The following is an 18,588-nucleotide window of genomic DNA, read 5'->3' as shown; positions in this document are numbered from 1 at the left end:
AAATTTTCAGTGAGGACTAGTTAGAAGCACCCTGCTGAGGAGTTCTCACTCTTGAGGGTGCAAGTGGGTTAGGGGTTATGGTGGGATGTTCCGTGGCCTAACCACGTTCTCATGGGTGTTTCTGGCCTCCACGCTGTTTGTGCTTCATATCAAGCCAGTATCTCCAGACTGTATGCAAATGGCCCATGTTGGAGCAGTTTTTTTCTCCATCAGGTTAATCCTTCAAGATTCGGGTTTTGTGCTCTCTGGTTGCCACTTTGCCAGGACTTGTAGACACAAGAGGAAGCCTTAATGGCCCTGGCTCTAGTCTGGTTTCATCACAGCCGATTTCACAGTGGCAGGAATGAGTGGCTACACGTGGTAGAGATCTGGCAGGCAGCAAGATGGAGTGAACCAGGAAGTGTGGCACTCACAGCTGTGTTTCAGGCTTTTTTCCTCCTAGTATAAGATCAAAAATCTTAGTTGTAGGCCAGAACATGAAGTTTGTATTTAAGGAAAGGAAGTGTGGCTCCCCAACTCAAATTGGAAATGAAAACCTGGGTTATTGCTCCCCTCTTCTTTTCCTCCTTCCCTCCTTACTTGTGTGTTTTTGGGGGACCTTTTATGAGCACCAGCGCTATGCTAGACATTCCTCAAGATTTGAGTGCACCATTAAGATAACAACTACAATAAAATTTGACAAATGCTGACATAAGGGAAGTTGAAGGGCTATGGGATCAATCAGCAGGGGCATCCAGTCAAATCCAAGGTGTTCTAGAAGATTTCCAGGAGGAAGGGACCTTCACACTAATATCCAAAGGAGGCATAATGGAGAAGTAAGGAGGCAGAGGAAGAGTGCTTTGTAATCAGTCATTTAGGGAGAAGAGTATTTGAATTTTTATGAGTAGAAGAGAGGATTTTCTCTTAGAAAGGCACTTCCTCCTTGAAATTCTCAGAGTATGTGTTGTGATGCCATAAATGCTGGCAGAAGAAAGGGGGTTTTCTTATTTCTTCTATGACATGAGTCTTTTCATTCTTTTAGAATGTAATTCTGCTGACCACATAAAGTCCCAGGATTCCCAGCACACACCACACTCAATGACCCCGTCAAATGCTACAGTCCCCAGGTCTTCCACCCCCTCCCATGGCCAGACTACTGCCCCAGATCTCACACCTGCTCAGAAGACTCCAGCCAAAGTGGTGTATGTGTTTTCTACTGAAATGGCCAATAAGTAAGTTGATGGCTGTGTCTTGCTGTTGAGTATGGCTTGGGTGTTTGGAGTCCCAAGTTCTTATTTCCTTTGCAGATTGATCCCTTTTTCACACACTTGTATCATTATCAATTAAAGTTAACACTACAGAAAGAAGTAAAATAAAATTTAAAAACCTCCCCAGCCCCTCTCCCTAGAGGCAACATCTGATAAGACTTCCTTGGCTTGCCTTCCAGAAATTTTTTGTGCTTATGCAAGTATACACGTATACCTTTTTTTAAGCACAGTACACACTTTCCTCCAACCTACTTATTGTTCTTTTTTAAGTGGCACGAATAAGACCTGTCCATTTTAGAATAATTAGAAGATATAAATAGCTAAAAAGAAAAAAAATCCCTGGGATTCTGACAACAGAGATAACTACTTTGAACATTTTGGTATATGTGTTTCTAGTGGGTCGATGGATCAACGTTTTTTAACGAAAAATTTGATTATATCCTACATATGTTTTCTGACTTTTTTTTTGTGTGTGTAAAATTCAAAGTGACTTGACAGCGTTAGACTGTTACTAGGTGTTGTGAGATTTCCTGTCCACCGTTCTCGGGTTAGAATTTTGAACTAGGGTTCTCTATAAAACACCCACAGTGGCTTGTTCTGAGGGAGAAAATTCTGGGGGGATTTTTGTTTGTTTTCTCATGCCTGTTTTGAGATTAGCTAATGACCATCTTTTAATTTTTAATTTCAGAATTTTGAGAGTAAATGATAAAGTCAGACATCAATAAAGAAAACTTGTTTCTCTTAATTTCTCCCCATTCAACATTTTTGACGGTTCTCTAATATTTCGCCTTCCTCCCCTTACAAGTTCGATCTGGGGTTAAATTGCTTTGGAATTATAGTTCATGATATAAAAATAAGTCCTAGTATCTGCTGTCTCTTCTATCTATGCAGAGCTGCAGAAGCTGTATTGAAGGGCCAGGTGGAAACTATTGTCTCTTTCCACATCCAGAACATCTCCAGCAGCAAACCAGAGAGAAGCACAGCCCCTCTGGTATGTATTTTTGGAAATGAAATAATGGTTTAATGGTTCTGTGGTAACTGTAAAGGTAGGAGGTGGTAAATTTCATTGATAGGGAGGTAGTCTTGATGATATGAGCTACATTCTGGGCATTTAACCTAATTATGGTATTGTGTGGTCTTAGGCATCATACTAGAATGCTGATAGATTGATGAATTTCTAGTGGGGAGGAAGATGTAAAGTAAAAGAGTTATACAGATATCGCAGGGTTTCTTTCTTGTAACCATCTCTGAGAAAATCTGATTCAGACCCTGTGTACAGAACAGGCTTTAAAAAACAAACACACACACTTATTGAGTTGGTTGAAGAACAGGAAAAAAGGCAACAACTAAACTACGGTCCTGGAATACATGATAATAATACCATAATTAGAGTCGTGGTAACTTTCAAAATGATTCTTATCTATTTCAAGGTGAGAGGACCATTGAATGCTTTTAATGGCTTGATTATTTCCAAAATTATTAAATACATTAGTCTGTTTACTATCTGGGACTTAGACACCAACTATAAGTTACATTAGAAAAAGTATGCAACGGTGGTTTTAATATATGTAGTTTACCAGATTAAACCAGAAGATGTTTCTTGAGTGTCTAGTATTGTCTAGGCACCCACTGAATGCTCTGGGGGTGCTAAGAGGCTCAAGACATGGCCCCTGCTTTCATGGAGCTTAAAATCTAGTACTTGGAATGAGTCTTAAACACAGGAAAAGTTAAGTGACTATAAATGACCAAAGTAACAATTCCAGATAAAAATAGATGATGTCTGTTTTGTGTATGAAAAAAGTGTCCATTTCTGTTGACAAAGCAGAGCTTGGGCTTTCCTAGACTTAAGAATTTCACATTCCTCATGCCTTTCCATTACTCAGGGGCTGTTGTTGGTCGTTGCCATTGAGTCAGCTCCGACTCATGGTGACCCCATGAACAGAGCATTGCTGGGTCCTGTGCCGTCTTCATGATTGTTGGTATGCTCTAGGCCATTGTTTCAGCAACTGTGTATTTGAGTGCCTTCCAACCTCTAGGGGGCTCATTTTCTAGCACTGTAAACCTCGTTGCTGTCAAGTTGATTCCAATTCTTAATGACCTTCTAGGACAGAGTAGAACTGCCCCATAGGGTTTCCAAGGAGCAGCTGGTGGATTCAAACTGCTGACCTTTTGGTTAGTGGCCGTAGCTCTAAACCACTGCACCACGAGGGTTCCTCCAGCACTATATCAGACAGAATTCTGTTGTGATCCATAGAGTTTTCATTGTCTAATTTTTGGAAGTAGATCTCCAGGGCTTTCTTCCTAGTCTTTTTTAGTCTGGAAGCTCCAGTAAAACCTGTCCACCATGGATGACCCTGCTGGTATTTGAAATACTGGTGGTCTAACTTTAGCATCATATCAACATGCAAGCAACCACAGTACAACAAACTGACATGCAGGTGGTGGACTCTAGAGGATGAATATAAATATTATATTTAAATGTGTATTGAGCTGGACTGCACAGTATGCATGAAACTTGAACCAACATTTTATTGACTTAGTGACAGTCCTTAATACAGTTGTTACTTCTACCTTCTCATGTACTAAATTGAAATCAGAAAAGGAGTTAAGGAGGAAATTGTAACTAATCAAATATCCATGGATCCAAATCCAAAATAAAGGTGGTACTAAACTGTTTCTTTTGTCCTGGTTACCTTATATTAAATCAATGCCCCCCCCCCTAAACAAACAAAACCCAGCCATCAAAACCAAACTTAAAATGGCAATAAAAGGAAAATTAAGGTGACCTCCACATTCCAGTTAAGGAGTCACAGACATGGAGTCCACTTTTGACCATCCAGGGTCATAATGGATCCAGCCAGTCTTTCCCACACAAATCTGTATCTACAGACATATGTGTATAGATACCTTCCAGTGAAACATTTGCACATGTAGTCACAGGGTGTAAACACTCAAAGATGTAGCTTTGTGTATATACGACACAAACTGTTCATGTGCAGAGATACGCATAATGATTTGTGTGCAGATCTGTACACAGCTAAATATTCCAGAGAGTATGTAACGGGAAGTAAGTAAGACGCTTCAAACCCAAAAACCAAACCCGTTGCCATCGAGTCGATTCTGACTCATGGCAGCCCCATGTGTGTTGGAGTAGAACTGCACTCCATAGGCTATTCCAGGCTGTGACCTTTCAGAAGTACATCACCAGGCCTTTCTTCCGAGGTGCCTTTGGGTGGATTCAAACTACCTGTCTTTTGGTTAGGGTAAATAGTCAAGCACTTAACTGTTTGCACCACCAAGGGACTCTTTATAGGTGACTGAGGGGTTTGGAAATACAGGCTGGATTAAGTGAACAAGTAAGAGCAAATGAACATCTAAAAGCGTTCACAGGGGTCTCTGGAGGCTGGTGAAAGATCTCTTTGGCAATTTGTAGATCTGACTCTTCTTTCTTTTTTTAATCGTTTTTTATCGTGTTTTCACTGAAAGTTTACATAGCAAATTAGGTTCCCATTTGACAATTTCTACACAAGTTGTTCAGTGACATTAGTTACATTAGTTACATTGCGTTCTGGTTGTTCTGTTTCCAGTACTCTAGTTTCCCACCCCCGCCCCCTCTTGTCTTCTTCTCTTTGCTTTAGAGTAATTGTTGACCTTTTGGTCTCATATGGATGGTTTTTTAATAGAGCCCTGTACTCATGGGTAATATCTTTTATTTTGCATGCCAGTGTGTTATTTTGCGACTTGACTTTTCTTCTTCATCACCCTCTTAAGTCCCAGCAGTGTTAAAGTTTAGACCCAGATCATATACATTGCCCCTCTAAACACTAACAGTGTCCATGTCACCTGTTGTGGGTGAGTGTGCTTTTACCCAGGATCTACTTTAGCATTGGTACTTAATAAGTAATAATAAGGCAATCATCCAGCCTGTAAAAAGGGCAGTCTGTTGTCTATTGGAAAGAACAGATCAAGAGACACCACAAGCTAGATAGCCTCAGATTTCTCCACAGATGTTTCCTGCCTACAGATTGTCTTACTACAGTTAATATACAAATTGTTATCAAATATGGAATCACTGATCACAAACTGAAAACAGAAACTAGAGATATCAGGCCCCCTGGAAACTCAAGGAGAGGAGTACTTGGTAGTCACCTTGCCAGAGGAGAAGTTGAAATGGAGTGGCCTTGCCCACTGCCTCTACCTTTTAGAGTACAACACTGTAAGCGACGTGTACTTTTTCTTTCAGCTGGAAATATCAGACCATTTGATTGACAATGTGAAGTCAACATACCTGGTTGTAGCTTTCAGGGAAAAGAAAAAGGTATTAGGAACAGCCTCCCACATACCAAGAAGGTAATCTCTCCCTGAATCAGAAACACATAGTAGACATGTGATATCAAACCTATTCCTCAAAATAGATACTCAAATGTATTCACTTTGGCAGAGTGGGTCTCCCCTGGCATGCTTATAAAGTTATTGAAACCTAATCTTCAGCAAGGGAAAGAGGATGCCATTTGACAAAAAAGTTAAGAAAAAAAACAAAGCAAAAGGTCTCCATGTCCACAGTGAGGTTGTACGCAAGCAGTGTCTACAGCAAGTGTCCGTGTAGATTTATGTGCCTGGGACAGATCCTTTATAACGTATCTTGCTCATTTAATTGCCTTTCTTTTCAATTTACCAATGGTTTTTAAAATCTCATTTATCTCCAGAACACACAGATATCTGCCCTTCGGAATGATCCGAAACCTCTCCCACAGCAGCCCCCGGCTCCAGTCAGCCAGGACCAGAATTCTTCCCAGAATTCCAGACTGCAGCCAACTCCACCCATTCCAGCACCAGCACCCAAGCCTGCCGTACCCCCGCGCCCCCTGGACCAAGACAGTCCTGGGGTAGAAAACAAACTAATTCCTTCTGTAGGCAGCCCTGCCAGCTCCACTCCACTGCCCCCAGATGGTACTGGGCCAAACTCGACGCCCAACAACCGAGCAGTGACCCCTGTGTCCCAGGGGAGCAATAGCTCTTCAGCAGATCCCAAAGCCCCCCCACCTCCACCAGTGTCCAGTGGTGAGCCCCCAACGCTGGGAGAGAACCCTGATGGACTATCTCAGGAGCAGCTGGAGCACCGGGAGCGCTCCTTACAAACTCTCAGAGATATCCAGCGTATGCTATTCCCTGATGAGAAAGAGTTCACAGGAGGACAAAGTGGGGGGCCCCAGCAGAACACTGGGGTATTAGATGGACCTCAGAAGAAGCCAGAAGGGCCGATACAGGCCATGATGGCTCAATCCCAAAGCCTAGGTAAGGGACCTGGGCCCCGGACAGATATGGGAGCTCCATTTGGCCCTCAAGGACATAGAGATGTGCCCTTTTCTCCAGATGAAATGGTTCCACCTTCCATGAACTCCCAGTCTGGGCCCATAGGACCTGACCACCTGGACCATATGACTCCTGAGCAGATAGCTTGGCTGAAACTGCAGCAGGAGTTTTATGAAGAGAAGCGGAGGAAGCAGGAACAAGTGGTGGTACAGCAGTGCTCCCTACAGGAGATGATGGTCCATCAGCATGGACCTCGGGGAGTGGTCCGAGGGCCTCCCCCTCCATACCAGATGACCCCTAGTGAAGGCTGGGGCCCTGGGGGTGCAGAGCCATTTTCTGATGGTATCAACATGCCACATTCTCTGCCCCCAAGGGGCATGGCCCCCCACCCCAACATGCCAGGGAGCCAGATGCGCCTCCCTGGATTTGCAGGAATGATAAGCTCTGAAATGGAGGGGCCAAACGTCCCCAACCCGGCTTCTAGACCAGGTCTTTCTGGAGTTAGTTGGCCAGACGATGTGCCAAAAATCCCAGATGGTCGAAACTTTCCTCCTGGCCAGGGCATCTTCAGTGGTCCTGGCCGAGGGGAACGCTTCCCAAACCCCCAAGGATTGTCTGAAGAGATATTTCAACAGCAGCTGGCAGAGAAACAACTGGGTCTCCCCGCTGGGATGAGCATGGAAGGCATTAGGCCCAGCATGGAGATAAATAGGATGATCCCAGGTTCTCAGCGACATATGGAGCCTGGGAATAATCCCATTTTTCCTCGAATACCAGTTGAGGGCCCTCTGAGTCCTTCCCGGGGTGACTTTCCAAAAGGAATGCCCCCACAGATGGGCTCTGGTCGGGAACTTGAGTTTGGGATGGTTCCTAGTGGCATGAAGGGAGATGTCAGTCTAAACGTCAGCATGGGATCCAACTCTCAGATGATACCTCAGAAGATGAGAGAGGCTGGGGCAGGTCCTGAGGAGATGATGAAATTACGCCCAGGTGGTTCAGAGATGCTGCCTGCTCAACAGAAGATGGTGCCCCTGCCATTTGGGGAGCACCCTCAGCAAGAGTACGGCATGGGCCCTAGGCCGTTTGTTCCAATGTCTCAGGGTCCAGGCAGCAACAGTGGCTTGCGAAATCTCAGAGAACCAATTGGGCCCGACCAAAGGACTAACAGCCGGCTCAGTCATATGCCACCACTACCTCTCAACCCTTCTAATAACCCCACAAGCCTCAACACAGCTCCTCCAGTTCAGCGCGGCCTGGGCCGGAAGCCCTTGGATATAGCTGTGGCAGGCAGCCAGGTGCATTCCCCAGGCATTAATCCTTTGAAGTCTCCCACGATGCGCCAAGTCCAGTCACCAATGCTGGGCTCGCCCTCTGGGAACCTCAAGTCCCCCCAGACTCCATCGCAGCTGGCAGGCATGCTGGCGGGCCCAGCTGCTGCTGCTTCCATTAAGTCCCCCCCTGTCTTGGGGTCTGCTGCTGCTTCGCCTGTTCACCTCAAGTCACCATCAGTTCCTGCCCCATCGCCTGGATGGACCTCCTCTCCAAAACCTCCCCTGCAGAGTCCTGGGATCCCTCCAAACCACAAAGCACCCCTCACCATGGCCTCCCCAGCCATGCTGGGAAGTGTAGAGTCAGGTCAGTATGCTCTTTCACCCTCACACTTGCACCTTGTAGCTGAAGATGGCTACAGCCTGATTTACTTACTTTAAGAAGAGTGGTGTCCTAACTTGATTGGACAGCGAGAAAAGGCAGCCTTTGCCAAGACGGACATATTTGTGGCAAGGTGCATAGTCAGTACTTCTGTCGCATTGTGAACAAGTGTCCAGTCCTTCGCAAAGATGCACGGGCTCTTCTTCCAGGATATGTATGTCAGATGGGACCATTGAAAGGAGGAGGGAAAATGGGAAATGCATGTCAGCTTACAGAGTAATTTACATTTTCAGAATGAACGCATGTTGGTGAAATAATAAAATGTCTTACAGTGGAGAAACGTGGCTTCTTTTAAATACTAGACCCACTCACTTCAAGGAGCTACCCTGGTGTCAAGAGATTGAGTATAATCTTAAGCAGAGACAGGGAAGGCTGCAGAGAGACTTGATTATTTCTTATAAATGCATGTGGACCATTAGAAACAAGTTACCAGAACCTTCTCCTTGGTAGACTGCTATTCTCATAGATCAGCTACAGATTATTAGCATGTTCTTCCTAGGAGAGGCCCTTGCTGATGGTAGTTTTGTGAATGGGACCGGAGGTGGTCAGTGGAAGATGATCACTGAGGTGTAAATACTAGGTCTGTGCCGTCTCCAACCTGCTGAAGGCTAGAATCAGAGTAAGATAGTGAATTTATCCTGCCAAGCTAAAGTGTCTCTCGCTGTTGGTTAGCAGTTCATTGAAGCAGTACAGTAGAGCAACCCCCTCAGACCGTTTTAGTTCAAACATCTTGGTTGTGGGAATTAACAAAGAGCACCTACAGGGTGATGTGGTTAGTACCTGGGGTCGGACCGCTAGCCTGGCTGCATGGCATACTAATACCTAAGTCAGATTCTAAATGGTGATTGGCAAGGGAAAGAGAGCCGCTTCATTCACATTCTTTTCAGTGAAATAGTTGCCCGTAAGCCATTTCTTTTCCCAGCTTGGACTAATATTTCTAATGCATTCTTTGTGTGTTTGTCTTCACATCTGCTGATGCTTCACCGCCGTGTCACGCTGCCATCTCCCTCTGCACACACACACAGAGCTTGACTAGAAGATTGATGATTCCTCTTCTGGGTCTAATAATACTGTCCTGTTCATCTGTCTCATTCCTGGCTTTGCTATTTCATAATGATAGGGCCCAATAGCCTTCAAGAGCAATCTAATTCCCTGCCCATTTTTGTTTTATTTTGCTTTCTTCTCCTAGGTGGCCCCCCACCTCCTGCAGCCAGCCAGTCTGCCTCTGTGAATATTCCTGGAAGTCTTCCCTCTAGCACACCCTACACCATGCCTCCAGAGCCGACCCTTTCCCAGAACCCACTCTCTATTATGATGTCTCGAATGTCCAAGTTTGCAATGCCCAGCTCTACCCCCTTATACCATGATGCCATCAAGACTGTGGCCAGCTCAGATGATGACTCCCCTCCAGCTCGTTCTCCCAACTTGCCATCAATGAATAATATGCCAGGTAAGAAATCAGGAAGATGGGCTATTGAGCCAGCACTACACAAGAGAGTAACTCCTTAAAGTATGCTCCCGATTGCTGTAGACCTAAATCTCATTCCGCTCCAGCCAGGGAAGTTCAACAAGTTGAAGTATCATCCGAATGTACCATCTCTGTTAGTTTCAGTAGAATTAGTGTCTTGACTAGAGCAAGATAACAAGATAACAGTTTTTGTATTAGCCTGATTTGGTATTTCTTTAGAAGAAAGCATGTTTCCTTATAGTTCTGATGCTTCTGTGTACCTGCATGGATTTTTTGTTTTGTTTTGTTTTGTTTTTGGTCTACCGGGAACAATACTGGAAGCACTTTCTTTGAACATGCTGTTAGGAGTGTTTTGAGTACTGAAGTATTTTCCTGGAAGGACAGCCTCAAGCCACATGCAGCTGTAGGCCCTCAGACAGTGGAAAGTCCTTATATCCTAGAGAGGCACTTTCTTTACAACTAGGGGGTTGATAAAAGTTCTCCCTTCCCTACTTGTTCTGTACCCTTTTACTTCAGCTCTGCCCCAAATCTCACAAACAGGAGATGATCTGGGATGGTAAAGGTAATTGATCAACAAAGAGACCATGACTTTTCAGCCATGGGTTTCTGGTTCCAATTTTATTCTGATTATTAGGAATGCTATTTATTTATCAGTAATCCTTATTAATTAGGTTAGGACATGCTCCTTGGAGCACAAGCACCATCCATCCCTACCATAAAAACCAAAATCATTGCCGTCGATTTGATTCCGACTCATAGCGACCTTACAGGACAGAGTAGAACTGCCCCATAGGGTTTCCAAGGAGCGGCTGGTGGATTCGAACTGCTGACCTTTTGGTTAGCAGCTATAGCTCTTAACCACTACACCACCAGGGTTCCATGATAATCAGTAAGACAACCACCAAATATTAAAATGTGCCAAAGATGGTAGTATAATCCGTGTGCTTTCCTTTTCCATTAAAAGTTATTTCTTTAACATTTCATGCAACCTAGAGTTTCAAGTGCTGTTGCTATAGGGCGTACAAAATGATCATACCACATGTCAATTGATAAAAGGCCCATGGTTTTCCTGTTATTTTTTCTAATTCTTGCAATTGTGGAACTGATTGATTTTCTTTCTTCACAAAGGACCATACTTAAGTCATTCAGACAAATTGTTGTCTTCTATATTAACTGTCTCCAGTGAAGACCGCTGTACTTGTTTGTATATTAACTTGTAACTTTTCACACAGGAGAGTTTCTCTCTAGCTATCTTCTACACACTCCTGTATCATACAACTTATAATAATATATGGTCATGTAGAGCTGTTGATTGTTTCCCCAAATGTACTGTAATCTTTCTGAGGGCAGAGACTGTTATGTTTTCTCAGCATAGTAGCATACACATTAGATGCACAGTGATATTTTGTTAGATTTTTTTAATAGTTTTTTTCACGTTGCTTTTGCTTGATTCCTTTGATATCTTTATTTTTCTAGGAATGGGCATTAATACACAGAATCCTCGAATTTCAGGTCCAAACCCCGTGGTTCCGATGCCAACCCTTAGCCCAATGGGAATGACCCAGCCACTCTCTCACTCCAATCAGATGCCCTCTCCGAATGCCATGGGACCCAACATACCTCCTCATGGGGTCCCAATGGGGCCTGGCTTGATGTCACACAATCCTATGATGGGACATGGGTCCCAGGAGCCTCCGATGGTACCTCAAGGACGAATAGGTTTCCCCCAGGGCTTTCCTCCAGTACAGTCTCCTCCACAGCAGGCTCCATTCCCTCACAATGGCCCCAGTGGGGGGCAGGGCAACTTCCCAGGAGGCATAGGTTTCCCAGGCGAAGGTCCGCTTGGCCGCCCCAGCAACCTGCCCCAAAATTCAGCAGATGCAGCACTTTGCAAGCCTGGAGGCCCAGGGGGTCCTGACTCCTTCACTGTCCTGGGGAACAGTATGCCTTCGGTGTTTACAGACCCAGATCTTCAGGAGGTCATCCGACCTGGAGCCACCGGAATCCCTGAGTTTGATCTGTCCCGCATTATTCCATCAGAGAAACCCAGCCAGACACTGCAATATTTCCCTCGAGGGGAAGTCCCAGGCCGTAAACAACCCCAGGGTCCTGGACCTGGGTTTTCACACATGCAGGGGATGATGGGCGATCAAGGCCCCAGAATAGGACTAGCATTACCTGGCATGGGAGGTCCAGGGCCAGTGGGAACTCCGGACATACCTCTGGGTACGGCTCCATCCTTGCCAGGTCACAGCCCACTGAGACCACCGCCCTTTCTCCAGCAAGGCATGATGGGACCCCACCACCGGATGATGTCACCAGCACAATCAGCAATGCCTGGCCAGCCCACCCTGATGAGCAATCCAGCTGCTGCCGTGGGCATGATTCCTGGCAAGGATCGGGGTCCTGCTGGGCTCTACACCCACCCAGGGCCAGTGGGCTCTCCAGGCATGATGATGTCCATGCAAGGCATGATGGGACCCCAACAGAACATCATGATCCCCCCACAGATGAGGCCCCGGGGCATGGCTGCTGATGTGGGCATGGGTGGATTTAGCCAAGGACCCGGCAACCCAGGAAACATGATGTTTTAAGCTGCTAAGATTGGATGTGCCGATGCTTGTCAAGATGAGATTCCAGGTCCTGAGAGCTGCTTTGAGGGAGTTCCAGGAGTACCATTGGTCATGCAATAGGAGAACAGAGACTTGAGGGCTGCTTTGGGGGAGGGGGGAACTCGAGAATGTATGGATTTACCTGAAAACAAATTATTCATTTAATCAACAGGTGTGGTTTTTTTTTAAGATTTATTTTTTAAAAATTATTTTTGTGGACTTGGGTATCCCATGATGGCACCTACTTTTGGAAATTTGTAGCCGTGCGTTGAGAATTGCCATCGGTCATGTGTTGCACCGTTCTCTGTATGTTTACGTCGTTCGGACTGGCTTCTCCCAGGATTCTTTTTCTGTTTTCGTTTTTTGATTTGGGCTTTGTTTTTTTGTGTACTGTACTATATTATGAAAGGGATTTTAGCAGAGACTTTAGTCTTTGGGGCAACAGGAGAAAGGAATGCTGGGCTGTTTACTTTAGGTGGAGAATCCATCTTCAGACCTTCGGACTATTTTCTTTCCACTTCAGTGTATAGAAAAACCAAACCACAACCTCAGAGCAGAGTATTAATGAAAAGCACAAAAAAAGGAATTAAGTTCAGCGAGGGGTGGGGGGAGGGGGGATTTTTTTTTTTTTTTTTTTTTAAATAATGATGCTTAGGAGATTTGTTTTTCAGTTCAAGTGCTCTTTAGCACTGTCTGTCTCTCCAATATACAAACCAACCTCTACATTTTTCTCTCGTTTTCCCTCTCTCATCCTTCCCCATCTCCTCAGTTAAGTGTGTTTCCTTCCCTGTGCCCCCCACCACTGATCCCTGCTTCTCTTCTCTCTCTTTCCCTTTGGCAGCTGCAATACATGGTGTTATTTTGGGGAAATAAAATCTAGTAAAGCCTCACCTTCCCTGCCGAGCATCCTCCTGGTTTTGGGAGGGAAAGGCCTGTTCTTGGGGTGCTCTATGGTCTTTTTTTCATCTTAGTCATTTTCTTCCCCAACATACCTTCCCTGCCCCCTTGTTTTCTGTTCTCCTTTTGTTAGGAGTTCCCAAGTGAATTTTATTAATGTGGGAGTGGAACAGACGCTAAAAGCTATCCCGGATTTTGTTTTTTAATTTTGTGGTTCCTTCCCTTTCCTCCCCCTCCCATGCGTAAAACGTTCTGTGTAACCTCCATTAAATTTGGTACAAAACCACTCACCAGAGCTGTGGTGTCAGAAAAATAAAATATATTGTTTCTTACAAAATCGAACTGCCTTTTTTGTTCATTTGGATTCTTTAAGTATTGGGCATGTTGGCTGTCTTGTGACCCAAAGGCATACTATGGGCATTTATCATTAGGGTGACGATTGTTCTTGTTGGATGCTGTTGAGTCGGTTCTGACTCATAGCGACCCTTTGTACAAGCACTGCCTGGTGCTGCGCCATCCTCACAATTGTTGTTAGGCTTGAGCCCATTGTTGCAGCCACTGTGTCAGTCCATCTCCTTGAGGGTCTTCCTCTTTTCGCTGACCATCTGCCAACCATGATGTTCTTCTCCAGGGACTGGTCCCTCCTGATAACATGTCTGAAGTACGTGAGACGAAGTCTCACCATCCTCGCTTCTAAGGAGCATTCGAAGGATGGAGATTAAACCCGTTGCCATGGAGTCAATTTTGAGTCATAGCAATCTTATAGGACAGAGTGGAACTGCCCCATAGGGTTTCCAAGGAGCGGCGGGTGGATTTGAATTGCCGACCTTTCGGTTAGCAACCCAGCTCTTAACAACTGCACCACCAAGGTTCCATATGAAAGTACCTTCTTAGGTGAAGTATATTCCTTGCTGTTGAGAGATAACTACTTGCGTAGGTTTATCCTGTACTATGCTTCTTAGAAGCGAGGATGGCGAGACTTCATATCCCATACTTTGGGCATGTTATCAGGAGGGACCAGTCCCTGGGGAAGGACATTGTGCTTGGTAAAGTTGAGGGTCAGCAAAAAAGAGGAAGACCCTCAATGAGATGGGGACACAGTGGCTACAACAATGGGCACAAACATAGCAACAATTGTGAGGATGGCGCAGGACTGGGCAGTATTTCATTCTGTTGTATGTAGGGTCCCTATGAGTTGGAATTGACCCAACGGCACCTAACAACAATTCTGAAGTCATGAAATCCAAGAGCAAGCCTGGTCCCCATTGCTGAATTTTACCTTTGGGACAATTGTCTTTATTAGGAATTTTTGCAAAGGCCAATTTAATGGTATATAGAATTAAGGAGGTCAAAGTATATTTTTAGTCATTTGAGTAAGCTATGAAGTAGCTTTTTTTTTTTTTTAAGGTAAAATAACCACTACTTGCAAAGAGTGGGTTTCATGGTCCCTTCTGCCTCCCCTCCTCACTGCCTGCCTGCTCTTCCCTCAGCCAACCCTGCTCCGTGCGTGTGCACAGCTGATTTCCACCCCTCATGCTTTCGTTGTGTACCCTCCAAGGTTATGTGTCTAAGGAACTAACAGTTTTGTGTTTCTGTGCAGTTAAATTTGTTCTGATGTGTGTGTTTCTTTGAGCCGCTTAGGTGTTTTTAGCTTAGTGAGTGGGCGTCTGGGTTGTGTTTGTTCTTAAGTGAGAGAATCTGAGCGAGGAGCAGCAGCTGCAGAGTTGTCTGCAGACAAACTTTGACAAATTGGGCTCTGCTGATGTTTCACAGTCTGAGTTTTACCTGCAAGTGTTTCTCTGAATTATTTTTGAGAGGCGTTTGGTTTTCTCTTCCACCTTCAGCAGCAGCTGTCTTATCAGTAACATAAGAGCCCCAGACAACAAAAAATGTGGAGATGAATATTTGGGTACCGACTCTGCTTGTTACCTCCACATGTTGGTATCTTGCTAATTTTTGAACTGCTCTATGAAGGAGGTGGTAAGCGTCTCATTTATAGAGGAGAAGACTGAGCTCACTAGTTTAAGAATTCACATACATCTATTCAGATGTTCCTGGGTGATGACCATTTTATGTTGTGGAGAAATTAGTAAAACGAGGATTCTGTGTCAAGAGTTTAGCCACATTCCCAACTTCTCTGAATTTGAAGTACACAGAGGTGAATAGAGAAACAGCCAAGCCTGGAGAGGGGAGATGAGAGCCCTGAGGAAAGTTGGGGCCTGGCATTTGTCCACTGCTCTGGCTTCTGGGGCAGCCCCGCACCCTGCTGCCGCTAATAGTGTTGTGATCATTGCTGGGTGTGTGTGGTCCCTTTTGCTACTTTCCCAGATAGGGAGCCCAGGCAAAGAAAGGAACACAAAGCAGGTACCCGTTTAGAGGGCTAGCCCCAGCTGAGGGGACCTGTGAGGAGGCAGCAACAGCCTGCTTGGCTCACTTCTCCCACGGCCCCCTGCTGGAAACTTACAGCATAGTGAATTCAGCTTTCCCATTTCTCTCAAACTAGTTGAGTTTTGAGGCCCTGATGGTACAGTGGTTAAGCATTTTGCTGCTAACCAAAAGGTCGGCACTTCAAATCCACCAGCCACTCCTTGGAAACTCTATGGAGCAGTTCTACTCTGTCATATAGGGTTGCTATGAATAGGAATTGACTCAACGGCAACGGGTTTGGTTTTGGTTGAGTTTTGGAGCCCTGGTGGCGCAGTGGTTAAAGCAAGCTGCTGCCAACTGAAAGGTTGGTGGTTCGACCAACAGCAGCTCTGTGGGAGAAAGATGTGGCAGTCTGCTTCATTTGAGAGTTGTAGCCTTGGAAACCCTATGGGGTCACTATGAGTCAGAATCAATCGACTCAATGGCAGTGGTTTGGGGTGGCAAAGTGGTTAAGCAGCCTGACTGTTAACCAAAAGGTCAGTGGTTCAAACTTGATGCTCCACAGAAGGAAGGACTAGTGATCTGCTCTCATGAAGATTAGAGACTAGGAAACCCTATGGGGCAGTTCTACTCTTTTGTCTAGGGTTAGTAAGTCGGAACTGACTCAACATAGCAAGTTGAGCTTTGAAAAGACCCTTCATAAATCTCCATTTCCTTACCTTATCAGCATATGCCAATGACATTTTATCACAATGATCTCTGAAAAACTAAGTTTGAGTTTAAATGTAACGATTCCTAATTTACTAAGGTTTTCATGCAATAAAATCACATATTGAGGGACTGGATGCTATTGCATGGAGAACTGATGATGCCAGATTTAAAAAAAACAAAGAGTGATCAAGATGTTTCATATTAACATAATCCTGTGAACCAGCCAGTTTCTCCCCACATTTTGGGATTGAATGAAGGAAGTGCAATAATGACTTATTACTTCATTCAAGGGTAAGTGGAGAGGTGTGTGTGATAGCATCATTTCTTAAAGACTAACAAGGAGTATAGGATTAAGTTTGGTGGTTCAAACCCACCCGTCAGCTCCCCGGAAGAAAAGCCTGGTGATCTGCTTCTGTAAAGATTACAGCCAAGAAAACCCTATGGAGCAGTTCTAGTATGTAACACAAGAAGTTGCTTTGAGTTGGGAGCTACTTGACTTAACAACAACAACAAGGAGTATGTTGTGTTTTCCCCAAAACAATGTAAAATAAAATACTTTTTAAAAGAACTTACAAATGGGGGAAAAAAAAAAACATAATTGTAGGGATCCTATGAAGGGATACAGACACATGTACAGGAAAGGTGTGCAACACAGTTGTATCTTTTCACCATACCTGTTCAATCTGTATGCTGAGCAAATAATCTGAGAAGCTGGATTATATGAAGAAGAACGGGGCATCAAGATTGGAGGAAGATGTGTCAACAACCTGCGATATGCAGATGACACAACCCTGCTTGCTAAAAGTGAAGAGGACTTGAGGCACTTACTGATGAAGATTAAAGACCCCAGCCATCAGTATGGATTACACCGTCAGCGTAAAGAAAACAAGAATCCTCACAACTGGACCAATAAGCAACATCATGATAAATGGAGAAGAGATTGAAGTTATCAAGGATTTCATTTTACTTGGATCCACAATCAACACCCGTGGAAGCAGCAGTCAAGAAATCAAACGCATTGCCTTGGGTAAATCTGCTGCAAGAGACCTCTCAAGTGTTAAAAAAGCAAAGATGTCACCTTGAAGACTAAAGTGTGCCTGGCTCAAGCCATGATATTTTCCGTCGCCTCATATGCATGCAAAAGCTGGACGATGAATAAGGAAGACCAAAGAAGAATTGACGCCTTTGAATTATGGTGTTGGCGAAGAATATTGAATATACCATGGACTGCCAGAAGAAGGAACAAATCTGTCTTGGAAGAAGTACAGGCGGGGTGCTTCTTAGAAGCAAGGATGGCAAGACTACATCTTAACGTACGTTGGACATGTTAGCAGGAGGGATCAGTCCCTGGAGAAGGACATCATGCTTGGTAGAGTGGAGGGTGAGTGAAAAAGAAGAAGACCCTTAATGAGATGGACTGACTTAGTGGCTGCAACAGTGGGCTCAAGCATAATGATTGTGAGGTGGCGCAGAACCGGGCAGTGTTTCATTCTGTTGTACGTAGAGTTGCTATGAGTGAGAACTGACTTGACGGTACTTAACAACAACAACATAACTATGAAGGGCTTAGCATGAGAAAATAACTGAATTTTTAAAACAATTTTACGTATTTTAAAGCTACTCTTTAAAAAATTGATCAAGAATTTCTCCCAGCCTCTCCACTCTCCTTAGACCTCTTAATGTGGTAATCATGATGCAACTGCTGTCATCAGGGCCGGCTTCACAGGCATATGACCTAATGCACAGGTCCCAGGCTTGGCTTAATGCTCTGCTGCTGCTGTTTGAAATTCTTAATAGTTTTTGAACAGAGGCTTTGCATTTTCATTTTGCACTGAGCCCCACAAATTACATAGCTGGTCCTGGCTACTGTGAACAGCAGACATCACAGCAGCTCCACGGTGGTGCTGGGATCCTGGTCTCCATTCTTTTCTCCTTACCAGCAGCTGAGGGTGCCCCCAGGCAGTGTGGCTGCTGTGGTTCCTTTAAACTGTCTACACTTTAGTCATTTCCTTTTACTTCTCTGAGTGCTTTTAAAGTGCTGAGAGGAGAGGGAAGCTGTATTTAACCAAAAACCAAACCAGTTGCTGACTCTGACTCCAACTCATGGCGACCTCATGTGTCAGAGTAGAACTGTGCTCCATAGGGTTTTCTTTCTTTATTTTTTAAAATATTTTATTGTACTTCAGGTGAAGGCTTACAGAACAGATAGTTTCTCATGTAACAGTAACACACATGCTGTTTTATGACATTGGTTAACAACCCT

At 44.6% G+C, this 18,588-nt stretch overlaps 1 protein-coding gene across 1 annotated transcript in view; it reads left to right on the top strand.

The window, feature by feature from the left end:
- Positions 1 to 12,901, top strand: part of BCL9 (BCL9 transcription coactivator) — a 104,511-nt gene extending 91,610 nt beyond the window's left edge. The window contains exons 6-10 of the mRNA XM_004380330.2: positions 1,022 to 1,211; positions 2,139 to 2,238; positions 5,954 to 8,195; positions 9,460 to 9,720; positions 11,215 to 12,901. Of these exons, the coding sequence (XP_004380387.1) occupies positions 1,022 to 1,211; positions 2,139 to 2,238; positions 5,954 to 8,195; positions 9,460 to 9,720; positions 11,215 to 12,332 (3,911 nt within the window). The 3' untranslated portion in view covers positions 12,333 to 12,901. The remainder of the gene's footprint in view (positions 1 to 1,021; positions 1,212 to 2,138; positions 2,239 to 5,953; positions 8,196 to 9,459; positions 9,721 to 11,214) is intronic.
- The last annotated feature ends 5,687 nt before the right edge of the window (positions 12,902 to 18,588 follow it).

The sequence above is a fragment of the Trichechus manatus genome, unplaced genomic scaffold (genome assembly GCF_000243295.1).
Source record: "Trichechus manatus latirostris isolate Lorelei unplaced genomic scaffold, TriManLat1.0 scaffold00073, whole genome shotgun sequence".
Lineage (NCBI taxonomy): Eukaryota > Metazoa > Chordata > Mammalia > Sirenia > Trichechidae > Trichechus > Trichechus manatus.
The sequence above is the reverse complement of the archived record's forward strand: the minus strand, read 5'-3'. Positions and strand labels throughout refer to the sequence as shown.